This window comes from Phalacrocorax carbo, chromosome 10, assembly GCF_963921805.1.
Source record: "Phalacrocorax carbo chromosome 10, bPhaCar2.1, whole genome shotgun sequence".
NCBI lineage: Eukaryota > Metazoa > Chordata > Aves > Suliformes > Phalacrocoracidae > Phalacrocorax > Phalacrocorax carbo.
The window spans coordinates 17,268,787-17,288,919 of record NC_087522.1 but is presented as its reverse complement, the minus strand read 5'-3'; the positions used below and the strand labels follow the sequence as shown (position 1 = coordinate 17,288,919).

The 20,133-nt window shown below is 39.0% G+C and overlaps 1 protein-coding gene across 8 annotated transcripts in view; it reads left to right on the top strand.

Annotated features, from left to right (window-relative positions):
• The window catches only part of CREBBP (CREB binding protein), a 95,486-nt gene that overhangs the window by 58,220 nt on the left and 17,133 nt on the right, over positions 1-20,133 (top strand). For 4 of the 8 annotated variants that reach the window (XM_064462070.1, XM_064462068.1, XM_064462066.1 and 1 more), the window contains 13 exons: positions 136-328; positions 463-516; positions 1,771-1,895; positions 2,525-2,713; positions 4,376-4,795; positions 5,424-5,603; positions 5,833-6,019; positions 11,012-11,130; positions 11,267-11,506; positions 11,998-12,086; positions 17,589-17,669; positions 18,425-18,481; positions 19,754-19,831. In XM_064462070.1, the coding sequence (XP_064318140.1) occupies positions 136-328; positions 463-516; positions 1,771-1,895; positions 2,525-2,713; positions 4,376-4,795; positions 5,424-5,603; positions 5,833-6,019; positions 11,012-11,130; positions 11,267-11,506; positions 11,998-12,086; positions 17,589-17,669; positions 18,425-18,481; positions 19,754-19,831 (2,012 nt within the window). The remainder of the gene's footprint in view (positions 1-135; positions 329-462; positions 517-1,770; positions 1,896-2,524; positions 2,714-4,375; positions 4,796-5,423; positions 5,604-5,832; positions 6,020-11,011; positions 11,131-11,266; positions 11,507-11,997; positions 12,087-17,588; positions 17,670-18,424; positions 18,482-19,753; positions 19,832-20,133) is intronic. The other 4 variants (XM_064462067.1, XM_064462064.1, XM_064462065.1 and 1 more) reach the window with 3 other exon arrangements.

The window sequence follows — 20,133 nt, the reverse complement described above, 5'->3', positions numbered from 1 at the left end:
AGAAATCTTTCTTTTTTTCAAATAGTTTATGTACACGATAAAAAAAGAACGGGTGACTGTGTTCTGATAGACTACATGAGTTCTGCTGCTGCTTTCTTACACTTGACGCCAAGTACTTTTTTCCCTCTCCTTTAGGATGAATACTATCATTTATTAGCAGAGAAAATTTATAAGATACAAAAGGAGCTAGAAGAGAAACGGAGGTCTCGTCTACATAAACAAGGGATGTTGGGGAATCAGCCAGCCTTACAGACCCCAGGACCTCAGCCTCCTGGTATCCCACAGGTGGCTGCTGCCATGGGCCAGGCACAGCCCGTGAGGCCGCCCAGTAAGTACTTCTGTAGGAGGTACTTCAGCATTTCAGCTGTAGCTTTACACATTTTGTGTCCTTGGGCTTTCATGCTAATCTTGAGTTTGTATTTTAAATTGGTTTTTGCTGACCATTCTTCTGTTGTGTTGCAGATGGGCCTATGTCCATGCCAACCGTGCCGATAAGTCGTATGCAGGTTTCCCAAGGTATCTATATTTTTCCTTTCCAGTTGCAATTTGTGGGTTCAGAATAATAGTTGGGGAAAAAGCTGATCTTCTGTTTTTCTTTTGAAGTTGGGGTGGGGGAACTACTGGGTCTCCCCTTTTTTCAGCATCGTTCTTTGCTGTATGGCAGGAACTGTCTCAGTGCAGGCTTATCTTAAGAACTGGCGATGTGTACCCAATACTTTGCTAGCGATTGGGAAGTAATATAGTCCTTTCAAAAAGAGGAGAGTGCAAGCAAGAATACCGTGGATAAGCTCATTGAAAACACTAATGTCAGGGGTGGGGGGGATATTTTGGCATGTTTTCATGAGTTAATTAGCAAATATGCACCTGTAGCTGAAAACGTAGCACATTAATCCTAGAATCTGTACAACTAATGATATCCTTTTCTTGGTTTCTGATGCAAAGTGTATCTAAAAAAAACCTTGTAACTTGTTCATAGCACTAATGGCTTGCCATCACTGATTTAGGCTGCTGTGCGCTCATGGCTGGGTTCTTTTCCAAAAAACAAAAACCTGTGACTTTTAGGTGCTTCAGCTTATTCCAAAATAGTGTCCCCATTTATTTTATTTCTTCATCAGAGTTAGTAGTAAGTTGAAACTTCTGTTGAAATGTCCTTGAGAAGTCACGTCCTTTTAAAATTCAGTAGGAGAAAACATTGATAGCGAGTATAGCTCCATAATTATTCATTTACACCTTTATTCCTGTTAGGCAGGTTTGGGGTTTTTTGAGAGGTTAAATGTTTTGTATAAAAAGCACAGCACCTATTTAAGCATATTGCTTGCTGTTGTCCTAATTTCAGGCTAGGAGTTGCCTTCTTATATACAATACATATTTTTATCCTATTTACTTCAACCATATCAGTGAGGCCTCAATAAGACATTGTGTTTCAAAGCAAATGCCTGATTTTAAGAAACCATCCCAAGGTATTACAAATAGCATCCTGTCTTTGCAGATCACCTACACTCTTCATCTTTGCTTTTTTGGTTTTTTTGTGGGGTTTTTTGTTTTTTAAGACACCAAAAGTTAAATTTCACCCTAACTGGTATTCTTCTAAATACTACTTCCATCCTGATTTGTCTCTTGAGCCAAGTAATTTGAACAAAGTTAAAAGGAAAAGATGAAGTTTAGGACAGAGAAACTTTAGCCATAATAAATGTTTATTTTTAGTAGAGTATACTTACATAAATTCTGATGACTTTCTCCTAATGACTTGTTTTGGGGGTGCATTTGCAGGAATGAATCAGTTTAACCCCATGTCCATAGGGAATGTACAGATGCCACAAGCACCCATGGGACCCCGTGCAGCTTCTCCAATGAGCCATCCTGTACAAATGAACAACATGGGCGCTGTTCCTGCGGTTCGTACTTCTTGTTACCAAGTTCTGCTCAAAATTGGTTGAATACATTTAGCAGTGTTAACGCTGTTCTGAAAAGGCCGTGTCATAGAGTAGTACTGTAAATTGTAGGATAATTTCATGGAAACGTACTGAGTGTGTCAGGCTTTTGTTGAGGCAATTATTTTCAATATTTGTCTTTTTTTTTTTCTTTTAAAAAAAAAACACCTTCAGAGAGGTAGATGGCAAGATGCAATAATATCCAACAGTCTGTGGAAGAGCATAGTTCTTTCAGAATCTGTCTTTGCAGTATATATACCTTCTTCATTACTGCAAGAAAACACGTCTTTATTCTGTAGAAAAAGAAAAATATTTTCAGTTTGACTGGATTATCTCCATTAGCTCAGAGAACAAAATGGAGTTTTAATGCTCTTAGTTTTGAATATTACTCGTTTAAAATAAGTTTTTCATTAATACTGTGGAACAAATGCTAAAGTTATATGCATATACCCACTTCCAATTGGTTTACTGAAGCCAGTTTTCCATTTTTATTTTTTTTCCTATGTTTTGGTTGATTACATTGAGGATATTTTCCTTTCTCTTGCTACTTAATACTAAATGGTAGTATCTTCACTTTGGGTATTCATTTTTAGATGGCAATGTCTCCTTCCCGAATGCCTCAGCCACAGAACATGATGGGAGCTCATTCCAACAACATGATGGGTCAGGCTCCTACCCAGAACCAGTTCCTGCCCCAGAATCAGTTCCCAGCATCTAGTGGGGCTATGAATGTGAACAATGTGGGCATGGGTCAATCGACAGCCCAGGCCGGGGTGCCACAGGTAAGATATATTTTCTAATACTGAAGTTATTTACCCTTAATTATTTTGTTCTAATTTATTTAATATATGTAGGTTTGTTTATCTATTTTGTATAGATCCATTGTCTACTGTAGTCACCCCTGACTTTGGGGGATCCTGGGTTACATCTGCCTTCTTCATAAGCTCCTATATAACCTATCTGTGTACACTCACTGGGGGGCAATGCCCTGTAATTCCTGATCTAAATTCTAAAAAAAATGCATACTAATGAGATGGGGGGGTATCAGAAGTTAGTTTATGGGACGTTTATGAGCATATGCTTTTGTCGTTGTGTGGACCTTAGTAGCTAACCTTAAATCAAGAATTACAATAAAGTGGTTGGGGAAGATCTTTTAAAGTTCATTTTAATCTACCTACTTCTGAAGAGGAAAAAAAAAAATTTCCCCCCGTCACGTTTTTCTGTTACAGTAGTGCTCAGTGAACTAGTAGCTGTGTTTATGATGCCGAAGTATATGCTTTTCCACAGGGAGAGGCTTGGTTTTTATGTCAGAGTCCAAGTAATTTAAGTTAGTTGAGACCTCCAGAGTTCTGTAGTCCAGCCCCATCTTCAAATGAGGGATAATTTAGATCAGGTTATGAAGGGCTCTGTCGATTCAAATTTGGAATATGTTCAGGATGGAGCATCTACAATTTCCTGGCCCTGGCTCGGTTGTTTGAGCACCTTTGTGGTGAACATTTTTTTCCTAATGCACTTAGTTCAATAAAACTGACCATGTACAGGCAATATAGAAGTATGTTTTAAATCTAAAAGCTCATCTGCAGGAAACTATTAATTGATTTAGATTTCTAAGAGTAAGAGGTACATCTGAGGATAGAGTATTCTTTTTTATCACTAGTTATCTGCTACAATCTTTAAAATGTATCATTCAAAAGTCTGTGCACATCTGGAATACTTCATTGTTGCTGCTCTGAAACACAAATCCACAATTTTCTTAAGCATCTGGAGTAGTCTAATTAGAATTAAAAAAAAAAAAAAAAGGAAAGGAAAACAAAAAAAAAGGTCAAGTCTTGCGCTGTGCAATGAAGCAGGCATTAAATGTGTTGAACTGCCTTCTAAAGCAGGGCTGCAGAGTCCTGGCCTAAAATGTGTATTTGCTTGAAACCATTTTGTATGCAAAGTCTGACCTTTGCCCAGCTAATGGCACGATTTAGAGATTGTGTGCCGGTGGGTCTCTGTGTTACTCAGAGATCGTGAGGATTCCCTCTCTGTGCCAGTAGAATTAATGTAAAAAGAGGTGCATGGCAAATCTAGGTCTAGGAGCAAGGTCTTTGACTAAAAGCTGATGAAAACTGGGAACAGGCTGCCCAGAGAGGTTGTGGAGTTCTTCTTTGGATATGTTCAGAAGCCTCCTAGCCACTGTCCTGTGCCCCCTGCTCTAGATGTACTTGCTCAAGCAGGGGGGTTGGACGAGATGATCTCCAGAGGTCCCTTCCAACCCCTACCATTCTGTCATTCTGTAAAACGATTAGAGAAACAGGAGGAGTCATTTGCAATAATAGCAGCATTTGTTTGTAGCCTTACAGTATTCTGCTAAAGAAGACTTCAGTGATGTGCTTTAAAGGATAAGTGTGATGCCCAGAGTTTTGGGAATCACATGTCTGTAAGACAGTGTCTCTCTCTAGCAGGGGCAGGTTCCCAGTGCTGCTCTTCCCAACTCCATGAACATGCTAGGACCGCAGAGTGGGCAGTTACCATGTCCATCAGTGACCCAGCCACCTCTACATCAGACTACACCTCCTGTGTCCACTGCTGCTGGGATGCCACCTATTCAGCACCAAACGCCAACTGGAATGACTCCTCCTCAGCCAGCAGCACCCACTCAGCCTTCGACACCGGTCTCATCTTCAGGACAAACACCAACACCAACACCGGGTTCCGTTCCAAATGCGACACAGACACAAAGCACACCTACAGGGCAGACTGCGGCACAGGCCCAAGTCACACCGCAACCTCAGACCCCAGTTCAACCCCAGTCTGTGCCAACCCCGCAGCCATCCCAGCAACAGCCAACATCTGTGCAGGCACAGCCACCTGGCACTCCAGTAAGTACCGGCTAGTTGAATTTTTCTTGGGTAGTGGCATTCTGCAAGAGTTCTCTCTATGTATAACACCATGTCACGCATGTGTAGAGCCCATAGTTGTCAATAGTAGCTCCTACTTTAGACCAAAGGGTTTGTTATAGGCATGTAAAAACGTCTGTGTTCAGATACTCTCAGCATTGTTTGAAGGAGGGGGGGCGTATTGAATGACTTAGAACTGCTCAGAGTAAAAATGGCAGCAGTGTGCAGAAAGACGAGGCATAACAGGCCTAATACTATATTGGGTGTTAATCAGAATCAGTCTTTTTTTGATCATGAAATTTGCATAAATTTTTTCTTCTGAGCTTTAGTCAGGTTGAATGCACATGTCAAGGAATGTACAGTGTTTTACTGGGCAGGTCCTTTCTCTGTAAAAGAAGCCTCTTTGGGGCAGAACTCTTCCTTAGCTTCTCCTCTGTAACGCAGAGTTATTAAATGTGTTATATCAAAACTTGGCTACAGTGAGCTCCTGTATCCATGTTCTGCGCTGTTTTAGAATATCATCTCATGTCTCTTTTGTGCTGTTCATTTTTAGTAAAGGAAAGTATTTCTATATATGCAGTGTCTTTCTTTTGTACTGTTTTTACAACAGCTATCCCAGGCAGCAGCTAGTATTGATAACAGGGTCCCCACCCCTGCCTCAGTTGCTAGTGCTGATACGAATTCCCAGCAACTAGGACCAGATGCACCAATGCTAGAAAGCAAATCAGAAGTTAAAACTGAAGAAACTGAGCCAGAGACTAGTGAGACACAAGTGGAAGCTAAGACTGAGGTAAATGAGATTCTATACAGCTTAACTGAAAGCAGTGATAGATATAAAAGCACTTAATTATGTGTCTGAATTGATGAGCTAAGGGGCAAGAGGAGGGTAGTTACTGGAAAGTAACTGTCCTGAGGAAAGCCATGGATGGAGAGTGCTTTGACAATCTCAAACAAATATTTTGGTGATTCAAGTTAGGGTCATAGATGTAATAGTACGTTTCATTGCATCCTTTCTTAAGGTGGAGGAGGATTTGCAAGGATCTTCACAAACAAAAGAAGAAACAGATGGAACAGAACTGAAACAAGAGCCAATGGAAATAGAAGAAAAGAAGCCTGAAATAAAAGTAGATGCTAAAGAGGAAGAGGAGAGCGGCACTAATGGAACCACTTCACAATCCACATCGCCATCTCAGCCCCGCAAAAAAAGTATGTATATGAAAACTGAGTTTTTCTTGTGTACTTTATTTTACTAGCATTTGTTTTCCATGGTCTCAGTTCCTGCTGGGAGGTCTGTTTTGCAAGGGTATTCCAGCACATGGACCTCTAGGAGATGCATACTTTGTGTAATTTATTTTTGAAAGTAGCGTTCCTTTAATATGATATGAATCACAGGTAAGAAAAGCATGTCGTGTCTTGATCCCAGCAGTCTTCTCACAGCTTCCAGTTTCTGCCCAGAAGGACCAATGCAGTAAGGCAGTGATTGCTGTAGAAATGTTATGTACATCTTGGCCAGTGCTCTTTCAAGGGAGCTTAGTGTAGGTAGAATGCTCTCAGTAACCAAGAATACCCATTGCTTTGCTTTTCTGTTAGAGACTGAACACACTGCCTTCATACTGAGTTTTAGCCTTCACTTCTCTGAGAATCAGGTGCTTGAACTCTTTGCCTCAATCTGTGTTCCTCCAAGGCTGCAATAACCTTAAACTTTGAAGTTCTGTCTAGTTTTCAGTGTAGTGTTCATTTGAAAGCATTCTCCTCAGAAATAGTTAGGTCGGTAGTCTCTTAAGTTCATCTGCAGTGTTAGCATAGATTAAGGTGGGACTATCCGTATACTGTATATTTTTCCAAAAAGAAACTTGATGACATGACAGATCTTGAATGGACTTATAGATGATTGCATCCCTTGGGTTAGTAAAAATTAATAAGATTTTTAAACAGGCAAGAAGAAATCACTCCATTTGTAGTGCAGGCTTTGTGGGAGCCTGCAAGATAAGGTTTTGGACTCAAACCATAGCTGTTTAGAGTCCTCTGTTTCCTAGCACCGTTTTTTGAAATGAGGTTTTCTGTGGTTAGTTTTTAGGATTTGACCAAAAGTAAGCTTTTAACATGCTGCAAACGTCAAAAAAGAGAAAGTGATGATCCATTTCATTACTTTTTTTTCTGCTTCCCTTGCAAAGGAAACTGCATATAATGAAATTAGAACGTTATGGGTGCCTGCTTTCCAGATTGTGATCAAGAAATCATAAAGTTTTAGAGCTTGTTCAGGTTGAATCTTGATCTCTTGTATATTCCTTGGGTTGCATTTAATTACCAAACATCTTTCTTTAAATAAAACACTATGAAACACATTTTTCTGTAGATTGTATTTTTAGTTTGTAGCACAGTGGGCACGCCAAATGAGAGTGCACTGCAGAACTAACTGGCAGAGCCTACGTCAGACAAAATGTAACATAGGGAATGGAAAGCTTATTAGCATTTATAAACCAGTTGTATTCCCAGAGGAAAGAATCATTGCTGCTTGTTAGAAGTGCCTGCAAGCAAATCGAGGCAAGTGGTTGAAAGAGGAGTGTTCTTGCAGTTTTAGTCCATGGAAAAGCTGCACCTCTGTTCTGCTGATTCAGTCTGGGTTAATACCCATTTCCAATACCCCATTTAGTAACATGATTTTATCTTAGAAATATTGTCACTAAGTAACTGTATAGTATAATACATGTGCAGCGTGGGCAGGTACAACAGCATATACAATTTTAAATGGTGACATTTTTTCACCAAGTAGTTTGTCCAACTTTAATAGAGTGTTTGTATTAAAATGCTAAATAAACCAAACCTAAATACTGTAAAGTGTGTTCAAGGGTTATAGGATATTTTAAAACTACTTATGAGACTCATCTGGAGTTCTTAATGGGTTACAAAGGTATTGGAAACTCTTCTTCCTTCCCATGCAGCCAGATTCCTGAGACACACCCCACAGTAACCTGGGATGTAGCAGATATGTGCTGCTGCTGCTAAGGGGAAGGCTTGCAGTTGGAAGTATCATGGAGTGTATGCTATAAGACAACTTAGCCAGTTGTAGCCTGATACCTTAATGTTTGAAAAGATTCATCTGGACCCTAAAGGAGTGTTTTTCTGGGTACAAGTAGCTTATGTTGTGGATTTGGCACCTCACCTGTTTGTACCACCTATCCAGGTGTACTGAACACCATCGTCCTGACCACGCTCACCTCATGTATAAGTAGTCTGTAACCTGACTTAAGTGATGAGGAATACTGTATGGGCTAGGGAACAGACTGAGAGAGAATACTGTAGAGATCCTGGTCTGCTGAATTCACTTACACCCAAATGTCTGTAGTTCAACTTTTATGGAGAATTGTAGACACCCCTTCTATTCTTCATCATCAAGGTTTTGCCTTCATAAACGGGGGCAACCAAAGCTGTCCAAATTCAGGGTTTGTTTTTGTTTTGCTTTTTTCCTGTGAATCTAATACAAGCAAAAAAGGAAGGGTTTTGTTTCCTTGGATCTTCCCTTGCAGTCTTCTTAAAAGAAGCAGTATAATAGTCATTTGGGTAGCTCGTCTCCTCCTCTTGTTGTAGATGACTGCCTTAGTTTGACCTTCAAGATTAGTTTCTTCCCTTCTTTTTAAAACATAGTAACACAAAACCTGCAAGGGCTTGGTTTTGGCAGGGGTATTCAGGTGTATTGTCCATATTGTTTTGAAGATGTCTTCATCTTCCTTTACAAATTTTCTCCTTAGCAATCATAAGCAAGATTTGCTCTGTTTGAAAGAAATAAGAATTTAAAAAGGTAAAAAAGGTAGCATTATACTCTTCTCTGGCAGATGATAATACATCATCACAATTCAGGCAAGGATCCCATTTTCTTTTTACAACCCACGCATCCAAGGCAAAATGGGATAACTGGATGCCAGCTCCTTACAAAGATCATCTAGCAACCAGAGGAGAACCAAGAGCATTTAATTGTGGAAAAGGGGGAGAGGAGAGAACAGAAATTTTCTTGTAAAATCTGTGTAGGGAGATCCTATGATCAAATGTTCTGTTATTACTATGTTCCTTAGAGGCAGAGCAGCTTTTTTACTGCTAAAAATGAAGGCAGATTTTCTTCATGTTTTTAGGTGAAATAATAAATTGAACTAGTAACATTTTGATTTTTATTTTTTCAGCCTTCAAAACTAAGAAGTTGTAAACTTTATCAGCGAAGATAATTAGGCTTTGAGGAACTTGGCAACAAGTTTTGCTGAACCTCTGCAGTTTGAGCTTAAGATTGGATTTCTTTTGAAGGATACCCTAGCTTAGTGGTGTATTGTTATAGGGGTCAATACAGGGAAAATTCTAAAAGCAATGTCAAGCAGGTGGCCATAATAGATGACGAAAAGGTGCTTTTTGACGTTTAATTTTCATTAAATGAAATAATTCAAGTTATCAGGCTATGAACTACCTGAGCCAGAACAAGATGGTTTCAGAAGCAATAGAGAATACTTTTTCCCATGAATGAAATGAAATATTTCCTTCTGTTCTCGAGAATTCCATAATATATCATAGTAGTTGTTTATAAATTTTTGAGAGTATATGGTAGGGTTCCTTTCATGGGAAAGTGCCTGTCTATATGGTATCAATAAATATGGGAGAGAATTGCCATTTTATGGGGAGTGAGATTGTGGCAAGAGCTGAAATGATCATCAAGTTGCATTCGTTGTTGTAATAACAAATATAGGCCTCTTGGCTCATCTTGTTTTTAATCTGGCGAGTCCAAGTTCAGCAGTAGCAGCATGAGATCTTGATGTATCTGTAAGGCAAGCCCTTGCAGAAGCCCTTCTAGCAGCTTGCATAGTCCTTTGCCATGATTTAGGTGACTTGGGTGGTATCTTGCCTGTTGTGTACATGACCAGTGATCCTCTCTTCAGTTAGGGGCAGTGCATTCAAATGGTCTTACAATTTTCATCCTGACTAACAATTTCCAGGAGCTGCAGCATCTACAAATGGCTAAAAGTTTGAGAACTTAATGCTTCAGAAATTTTCTTTGTATTTGTACTGACAACTCCATTTCTTGGCTTGCTTTATTTTTGCGTGTAAATTTGGTGATTATAGTTGAGACAAAAAGACTTCCTCTCAGAAATATCACTCAAATGAAAAAGGAAGAAAAAAGAACTTCTAAAAAATCATAGATTTTTAACCAGAAGTCCTAAAAAGCAATATCTTACCAAAATGTCAGTTGAGTGGCAAAAGCAATGATCAGCCTTGAAGGGGTCACTGTAGCCCTGTTGATTTAAGTGCTTTCAACAAAACTCCTGATTGCTCACTTTTATTGGTATCATTCTCATTTCAGCCAGGTAGGTAAATATTAGATGCCATCTAGCTTTCCGTAGTTGTCTTTTTTTTTTTTCTGAATAATAGGCATTCTTCCCTATTTAAAGGCTCTGTTCCTAAGGAAATAAATGCAATTACACTGCTGAGATGTTCGAAGAGCTCTCCAAGTTATCATTATTTTTCAGAAAATGCATTGCCTTTCTTGTCCTTGTCATCCACTGTTGAAAGAAACATGGCTGTTGCCATGCCACTGTTGCCAAGTGGTTGTAATGATGCATATAAATCTGGAAGTATTAACACTTTCAAAATCAATTAACTGTCCATCAGACTAAGATTGTTTGTATACTAAGGCCAGAAAATTCCTCTGCCAGCTATCAAGACATCTCTGTACTCTCTGTAGAGCTGGCTTTTTGGCCCTGTCCATTACAGTGTTTTTTGCTAGAAGAATCTTGCCTTGGAAATAGCAAACAAGGTTAGAAGGGAGGGAAAGGAAAATATGCTTAGTCTCTTCTCTGTAGAGCAAAGGTTCATCCATGTTGAAGCAATAGAATTAATTTGGTTCTGGATAAGTTTTTTGGTGTGTTGTTTTGTTTTTTTTAATGCTCTAGGACATGTATCATTATGGGCTACAGTTGTTCCTGTATTCTGGGAATATCACCTACTGTGATTTGAGTAAACATAAAGGCTGTGCAGTAGCATCTTGATTTTAAGTTTTGCCTCTGATCAGCTATGCAGATTGGGAATCCCTCTTAAGAGTTTTGTTAATGTAGCTTGTTGTGGGTTGGGTATTTTTGTTGTTGTTTTTGTTTGTGCTTGAGGAGTCAAGACACTAAGAAACCGGGAAGGAAATTTTCTAACCTTTCTTACTTTCATTAACAGTTTTCAAACCTGAGGAGCTGCGCCAGGCTCTCATGCCTACCCTTGAAGCTTTGTACCGCCAGGACCCAGAGTCTCTACCTTTTAGACAGCCTGTGGATCCCCAGCTTCTAGGGATTCCGGTGAGTTGGTGTTAAAAAAAATACAAAATGCTTTTGTGTTTTGTCTTTGTTCATATAAACACTTAATCTTTTCTGTACAACATAACATGAACAGTTGACATCTTAAAAACAAAGGGGTTTGTGTGTGTTTTTGAAGGACTACTTCGACATTGTGAAGAATCCTATGGATCTTTCAACGATTAAACGTAAATTGGATACCGGGCAGTACCAAGAACCCTGGCAATACGTGGATGATGTTTGGCTAATGTTTAACAATGCCTGGCTTTACAATCGCAAGACTTCCAGGGTCTATAAGTTTTGCACTAAACTTGCAGAAGTGTTTGAGCAAGAAATTGATCCCGTTATGCAATCACTTGGCTACTGTTGTGGGCGCAAGGTATGTATTCCAGGGATGGAGTTATATCCTTCCAAAGAGCTTAGCTTGGTTAATCAGATAAAACACATCCTTTGTATATTCTTTTTTTAAAACTGAAATATTGAATGAAAGGGTTGGTAAAAGTTTGGCTTTATTATAAGCATGCTAAGAGCTAAAACAGGTGGATAGCATCCCTCTTGCTCCTATTCTATTATTGTTGTATTTTGTCCCTCAGAGAACACCTTTTTTGGTTATAAGCAATATTAAAATGCTTTGGTTGTTTCCCATATATGTGGCAATAAAGTAGGTGGTTAGAGGGACAGCTATTTAGCTTATATAGTTAATAATTGTGATTAAATTGAGAGCTGCGTTAACATATTTACAATAGCTTGGAAAAGTGTGGTAAACATAACAATGTATTATGACATCTGCAAGCATCAGGTTTGCCTAATAGATATTTGATTAACATAAGATTACATTTTAAAGCTCTTCTTCTCACCATTGTTTTGCAGTATGAGTTTTCTCCACAGACCTTGTGCTGCTATGGCAAGCAGTTGTGTACTATTCCTCGTGATGCTGCCTACTACAGTTACCAGAATAGGTAAGTCCTTGACTTTGTTGGTTTTTCCTTATTCAGGAAGTGTTGAGTTCTCTACAGATACGGAGATGGAGGATTATTAACTTTTTCTTTCCTGTGTCAGCTAAGTCATGAAAAAGTTACTTTTATAGCTGTCCTTTTGCAGATGACCCTTTAGTTTCCTGTACTGCAGGTTGGCACACACTGTACTTAAGTGCTTGCCATTAGCTAGGCTGCACCACGCACCAGTCAAGTGGAAATGAAGTTGTCCATCTTTTCTGCAAAATGAGCAGCAGGGCTTGCTGGAGGGAGAAGGGCAAAATTGCAAAAAAATCAGTGAGAAATCATGTTACATTCTTCTGGGAGAACTGTAAAAATATGCAGGTTTGTTTTCAAATTAGTGTCAGAATTTGCAAAGTAAAGGGGGCAGTGATTGATTGCAAGACTTATGTTCTCTTTTCCCAGTTAGTACTTAATTCTAGTTAAATTAACTTTGAATTAGCATTGAAAACTACCCATAGATTCCATGAGAAGCTATGAAAACAATAATTTCTATTATTTTTTAATTAATAGTAGGATTTGGTGTTTGATGATTAAACAATGGTTATAATATTAATTTTCCATTTAATACTTAAATGAAGCGCTATAATAACAAAACAAACTTAGAACTTGGCTTTGGTTTTGGTTTCTTATATGTTGTCATGTCATGTGGCGTGTCTGGCCTGCCCCCCCACCCCCCCAAAAAAAAAAAAAGGGGGTGGGGGGGAAAGACACAAACTTTCTTTTCCCGGTTTAAAATAAAGTTAAGAATTGTTTTCCAGAGGCTTGGCAGTCTGTAAGTCTTGCCAAGTTTGAAGTCCACAGCAGGCTGTTGTCTTAACTGAAGTCACAGAGCCAATTCAGACAGTTGGTACTTCCATTTCATCTCTCTTAGGACGATCCCTACATCACCAAACATGCTGTAAGATGGCGCAAGACTGTTGTGTCTTAGCTGAAGCAGCAGAGTGTGGGAGATGAAAACGTGTTGTCTTACATTGTGTGTTGGATCTTAGGTAGCCTTTGCAAGGCAGATGGTATTGATGCAGAGAAATGTAAATTCACAAGCTCTCAAAAGGTTTTATACAGCCACTGTGAACTCTGAGAATAGTCTGAAGAGAAATAAAGCAATTAAAATGCATTTAAAGAGGTAGTACTTCAGTACTGGAACTGGGGGGAAAAATAACCCTTAAATACGAACTCCACGTGGTAGAATTTCAAATAATTTTCCCATTATGCATCCAGGTAGTAGTGTATTTGAAAAGAATAGCAACTTCAAAAATAATTGAAGAAGGGGTCAGCTTTCTTTCTGTTATACCTTTCCTATTTAAGTTAGTAGTAAATAATTTTGATTACTTGGTGGAAGGCGATGTTGGTTGCTAGCAAGAAGTACAGGGTTGCTGGGGCAGTGGGTTCCTCTGGACTCGGTGATGCAATATTTCAGTTTCATACCTGTTGCAAATGTGGTAGTCCATTTACATTGAGTTTAGTCTAAAAGGGTAGTAATAAAAGGGAGGTGATTTGTCTAAGTGTCAGCAGGCTGGTGGCAGAACAGAAGTAGCTGTAGATATCTGTTCATCCAGATGTCCTGAGAAAGGGTTGGGTTTTGGGGATTTGGGGTGGTTTTGAGTTGGGGGTATGTGAGGTTTTCTATTTCAGGCCAACTAAACAGAGCGACAAATAGGGTTTTGGGCTGGTTTTATTAACAAAATATTTCTAAAGATCAATTGCCATATTTTAAGTGTGCATTTGGACTATCAGACCATAGAAGGCCCTTATTCATCAGCTGTATTGCTCTAAAACAGTGAAATTAACTGTTTCCTGTTACTGTGATCTTCAAATCTTGGATTTTTCTTAACTGAGTAGCAAATTAGTGAAAAACAAATTATGTGGTTCCAGGAGATCTTTAATTGGTCAGATGTTCTTGACTTTTTCCATTTAAGGCACAGACAAAATTGGATGTACTTAAAGGCCAGCATATTGCGTAACTAAATCACAACTAAGAATATTTAGGCACCATTGAATAAATGAACTCTGGCACTGCAGTTCAATGATTAAAAGTTAATTATTTGGTATAGAACTGTTTGGCTTCCATAATACGGCAGAAGTTTAGGTTAAAGGAAGTGTTCAGAAAATACACTTCATATGTGAATATCCAGTTGAGAAAACTGAATGGTATTTCATATCAGTACTAGCATCCAATTACTAATTTAGAATTTCATTTAAGTGCACTTAATTACAGTTTGACATTAATCTGTTAATGCAGAGATTGAGCATTTTCTGGACTTTGGTATTGAACCATAACATTACTCTTTGATAAGCAGGAATCAGTCACCTGAACAGTCTGCATTTGAAAAGCTTTTCACTTCTTATGTGTTGCAATAAATACATTCTTTGGATTTTCTATGACTGTTATAACTAGAATATTGTATGCTTCCTATGGATTTTGTCAAATATTTGTAGTGACATGCAGAAGTCAGTGAACGCAAGCAAGTTTCTGTTTCTGAGGGTCCATATTCATAATAAGTTATAGCTATTGTTTCACTTTGGTTATTTTGCGGACAAATGTTCATGACCTTTAGGGGATTCATTTTCACTGTACTTTGATTTTTATTTCCTCATTTTAATAACATGAATTAAGGCTTGATTCTTGCTAGCATTAGGCTTCAGTTCTGCAGCACATGAAATCCTGTGCTCCCCTTTGGATCCATGGATCGCTGGAGCACGTGCTTAATGCACTGCTGAACCGAAGACTCAGCTCTGTGAGACTGAGCTTCTGTAGCTGTGCTGTGAACAGAGGGCGAAATACGTCTGCTGCTGGAGCAAGTTAGATTTCAGCGATGTAACTTAAATCTAGTATCGAAGGCAGACTTGTTGCTCAGTTTCCTGAGTGCATTGAAAGCCCATAAATTATTCTGAAAATGGATCAGAATTAACCTTCTCTGGGACTGTTTAAATGTGGCAAAGTTATTAGGAGTCTTGACTCTGGATTTTTCTGGCTACACACTCCTGTGTTTGGATCCTGCTATGTTTCAGCCCTTCCCAATCTGGCTCTTAAAATGAGCAACCTTGTTAGTAAGGTAAAGTAATTGGTGGGGTTTTTTAATTGAAGAAAAATTTAAAGCATCACATTATAGGGTAAAAGGACATGGACAATATGTAAAAGAATATAGAATTCTGAACTTGTTAGGTTTGGGTTTTGTTTTGTTTTTTTTTAAAATTAGATGATACTGTACCAATTTAGGGCTATGGGGCGAGGGGCAAGTGAAGTCAGTGTAAGAGATGTGCAGTGTCAGTATCCGCCCCTGAAATTCTTTTGTAATATTGTTCTGTAATAACCATAATATATTTATCATTCCCAATGATTACAAATTAATGGAATACATTTTTTTCCTCTCCTGGCCTTGTTCTGTTGCATTATCGGCTCCAAAAGCCTTGGTTTTCCTTGGGAGGGTGGTGTGTTTGATCCTAGTTGAGCTGACCCAGGAGAATTCACTTGCAGTTTAACTTGCAGTAGTCTGGCAAGTAGCCCTCTGTGCAGGGAACATGGCATTTTAGCTCATGTGGTTGCTATCAAAGTTGCAGCTGCCCTGCTGGTAAGATGATTACATGGATATGTCAGTATAGGCTATATTAGCTAGAATAAAATACACCTTTTTCCTCTTTGTGTCAGTCCCGCTGTATTCCCTGCAGAGGGGAGGATTCAGTGTACTGCTGCATTTAAGTGGTTCTTGGCTAGCAGAGTAGCTCTTGAAGCCTGAGCCAGCTGGCAGAGTTTGCAGAAGTTTTCAGGCTCTTGTAAATTATGCTGTGGTAACGTGGACCTGGCTCCAGCCTGGGGAGGACGCAGATTGCTCTGCAGAATGTCTTTCCCCGATTCATCGAGTGCTGCTGAAGGACCCGCTCCCCCTTGTTTCCGCTGTGTTTCACAAGCATTTAGAAAATATGTAGTGGAAACATGATGGCCAGTGTGTGTCGCAGGAGGGAATTCTGATCCATAGATTTCAATAAGTGCCTATAAATGGCTTTTGTTGTCTCCAGGAAAGCACAGCCTTGGAGATCTGTCACCTGGATTACAGTAGTTTAAGTGTATGAGTATGTATTTGAAGGGGCAAGCTGCCATATTTATTAATCTCCATCCCTTAAGTTGTTGGTTCATTGTGACATTGAGTCTCGTTTGATGCCTTTATACTTACCATTCTTACGGTTCTGGTGTTTGAGTACTAAAACTGCGTTTTACTGTGCTGCCATTGCTGCTTATACTCTCTCACTCTTGATCCTCCATAAAGCTCCTTTATTTTGATGATCCTTCATGGCCTTCCTGCATTTTACAGCTGTGGCCTCTTTGTTACCTTTGTTCATGTGTGAATTCATATCCTTTCCAAACATTTAGCCTCCTTTTTTTTTTAATGACCCTGACAACTTTGGTTCCAGTTCATCTGAAACAAATAAAAAACCCACAAAAAAAAATAATCTGTGTAACTTAGACTTTTTTTTTCAAATGCAGATTGTATTTTCGCAGAGTTGTATTCCAATTTACTCAGCTTGGTTTGTTAAACTGCAGTATTGGTTTTGCTGAGTGTAACTTGGATTGGCTCTTGGTCTGGTGACCAAAAACCTCATATTCAATTTGTAAAGCTTAAATCCACATCTTCAATGTACCTGATAAATATATTGTATGTATGTACAATACTTAATGTTGTTCACATATATACATATATTGTACTTCTAGATAAATGGCTGGAAACTCTGACCCATAATTGCATTTCTGTTAAATGTTTGTCTAGAGTATGGATTTGGTTTCATTTATATTAAATAATAATAGCTGAGCAATTGGTCACATTTAGTCTTATAGTCAAATAACTTTTGAATTTAATATTTATATTTTTTTTTCAATACCAAGTGTTTCTGCTTTTACAGTTTTTACTGACAATCAGTAAATGCTTTCAGCATGTCTTCTCATTACTTAAATCTGTAATAAATTTCTTCTTAAAGCTTTTTGACAGGCTGGTTTTTTTAACCAAAGGAAACTCAATCAGTCGCAAGCCTGGAATCATAGAGATTTTTTTTTCCCGAAGTAATGCAAATCAAATCCAAATTCTTAAATTTGAAGTCTATACAAACGTAGCGCTTGGTAGCTACTTCATGAATTCTCCCCAAATTTTGAATTTGACACCCGACAACTTGTTAGTAATGTATAAAATGAGACCGAATGCTAATCTGTGCTTTGCCTTGGCTTTCTGCTCTGTGTTGTCTTGGTGTTTGCGTCTTACCTCTTATGTCTGTGCTGTTTGTTCCCTCCCCTGTTCTCTAATCCTGCCCTCCCCTCCCCTCTGTTCCTCCTCATTGTCCACACTGACCCATCAATCAACCAACAACGCCCCCCCTTTCGTCGTGGTGATCTGCCCTGCTCTGGTTGGTGGCTCCGTGCTTGGGTGGCTGTATGTTGTGCTGGACCAGTTCACCCAAATATGGCCTTCTTGCTGACAGGTATCACTTCTGTGAGAAGTGTTTCACTGAAATCCAGGGGGAGAATGTCACCCTGGGTGATGACCCTTCCCAGCCTCAAACGTAAGTTGCTTCCTTTCTTCCGCATGCCGCCTTTTTAAATAGGAGGGATGATGTCTAGTCCTGATTTGACAGTAAAACCCCGTGGCCGGTGGTGACGTTTGTGGGGAAATGCCTGCTTTCTTACTAATGGGAGATTTTTACTGTAACAGATGACTAACAGTTGTTACTGTGTTGGGTGTCTTAGTCTGCCCAGCAATGTCGCTTGTGTCCAGTTGTGCTACTCAAGAGCTGCCCGTAGATGGGTTGCAGGGGGTGACAGACACTAGATAATGTGGTTGGAGGGGGGGAACAGAAGCTGTGTCAGTAAATGTCACTAATCCCTTACCTTTTCAAATAAAAGACTTCGGCTAATCCTGATGTCTCACCTTTTGAAGTACAGCTTTTGTTTATTAAACCAATGGCTTGTCTTTAACCTGACGAGAAGACAAGATGCTCTAAGATTTGAGGAATACAAGCTGTTTTGGAAGGGGGCTGTTTTACTGACGATAGCTTCCCTTGTTTGTTATCATTTGAGACTTATGTGTATACTTGGGTATCTCTTATTTTGCTTTTAATTTACACGGTGAAATGGGGAAAATATTTTCTGTAGCTTAAAATAAAATAAACTGAATTGCTTTCTCTGAATAGAAAATAAATACTGATATGCTTTCTTCTGACTTGGTTTGCTCACTTGCTGCAATTCAGAAAAGCATGATATTGTCTCAGCCTCTGATACAAAGGTACTACTGAGTTTCATATTGACTCTTTGTCTCTAGAACCATCTCTAAGGATCAGTTTGAAAAGAAGAAAAATGATACACTAGATCCAGAGCCGTAAGTACCAGGCCATTGTTTTTAAGATAATCTCACCACTTTCACTTGTCCTTTAGCCAGCACTTCACAAATTAGGCCGTGAATAAAGAAGTCTTCCTTTTCCCCCATCTCTGCCCAAACAGGCTGCAGAATCTTTCTCTAGAGTTCGTAGCACAGCACAATGAACTTGATGTCTACCATTGATACCCAAGAGGAAAATGTGAGCCTGTTTTAATGGCAGTTTCTGGTTCTGTTTATTTGGGTAGTTCCTAAGGTGTGTTCTGCAAGGCACTGCCCAACTGGCTGAAAATGGCCTTCCATCATACAGAACCTTTCACACCGAGCCCTGGGTACCTATGGGGGACTCTAGCATTTTCCTGCTCTGGGTTAGCTAGACTTGTAAAACATGATTTTCTCTTCACCTGAGTGCTTAGCCTACTGAACGAGCCATCTTCCTTCCTTGCATTTATTACCTTCAGGAAGTTCAGTAGAAGCCAAGTTGAATGTTTCTTCAGTAGCATTGTGCTACCTTTCCTACTGACCTTAACTAGCTGAAACGAGATTTTATCTTACTGCTACCTTGTCCTGTGGCATTTTGATACATAATACATTTTGATTCCTTTACCCATATCTGTAAATGCTAAACAGAGCTCCTCCCCCAGACCGTTAAAGATAGACTGCTGAGATATACCCCAGTGCATTTGCCTTTATAACCAATGCTGCACTCTTGACTGGGAAAACTTCTAACGGCTTTCCCATCAAAAAAAACCAATTTTGCTATATTATTTTGACCAAAAAAAAAAAAAGCTACAGCAGGCCCATGCAGGTGAAGACAAGCTAACACATGTTTTCTTGGCACAGTGATTCCCGAATTACTAGTTTTTACATTTACAGTAAGTTGAGCAACCATTTAGTCATCTTGTGGTTGTTACAACAATTGAAAATTAAATCTGTGGAGGTATTGTTGAGCAGAATCCTTTGAAGCTGGGAAAACTTAGAACTCTGCTTAGAAAAGGATTCAGAAAAAGTTGTGCATGAAAGCCCATTTCATGTTTTTAAACTCATACTTTTTAAATATATATATCTTATATCTTATTTGTACATAAGATTTACAGACGTATATCTGAAGCTACGCTACAAGATTGTTTTTTAAACTTGACACATAAATTGGGCCTGCTGAAGTTGATTCAGTTCTTAGCAGAGCGTTGAAAAGTCCTTTCTTGCTGAATTCTGGAAAATTACCTGCCTAACAATAGAAGTGATTGGCTGTTGGATTTTTTTTTTTCTTCTCAGGTTTGTTGACTGCAAAGAGTGTGGTCGGAAGATGCACCAGATTTGTGTATTACATTATGATATTATTTGGCCTTCAGGGTAAGACATTTGTTAGGTTTTTTTAATCTGTTGTACAATAAACCCATGTAGTTTATATAATCAAGATTTTCTGCCTTTGCTCTCTAATACGTGATCACTGCCGTTTAAGAACTGAGCACAAAAGGACAAAGCATTTCTAAAAAATACAGTTGTTTGGGGTCTTATTTCAGTATATTCAGATGAAAATGTGCATGAAACCAACTTGTTCATATACACAGATTTCTGTGGTTTCCTTCTAACTACTAAACCATGGAAGTTGGTTGGAGGTAAGTTTGTATACTACAGAACACAAATGAAGGTGT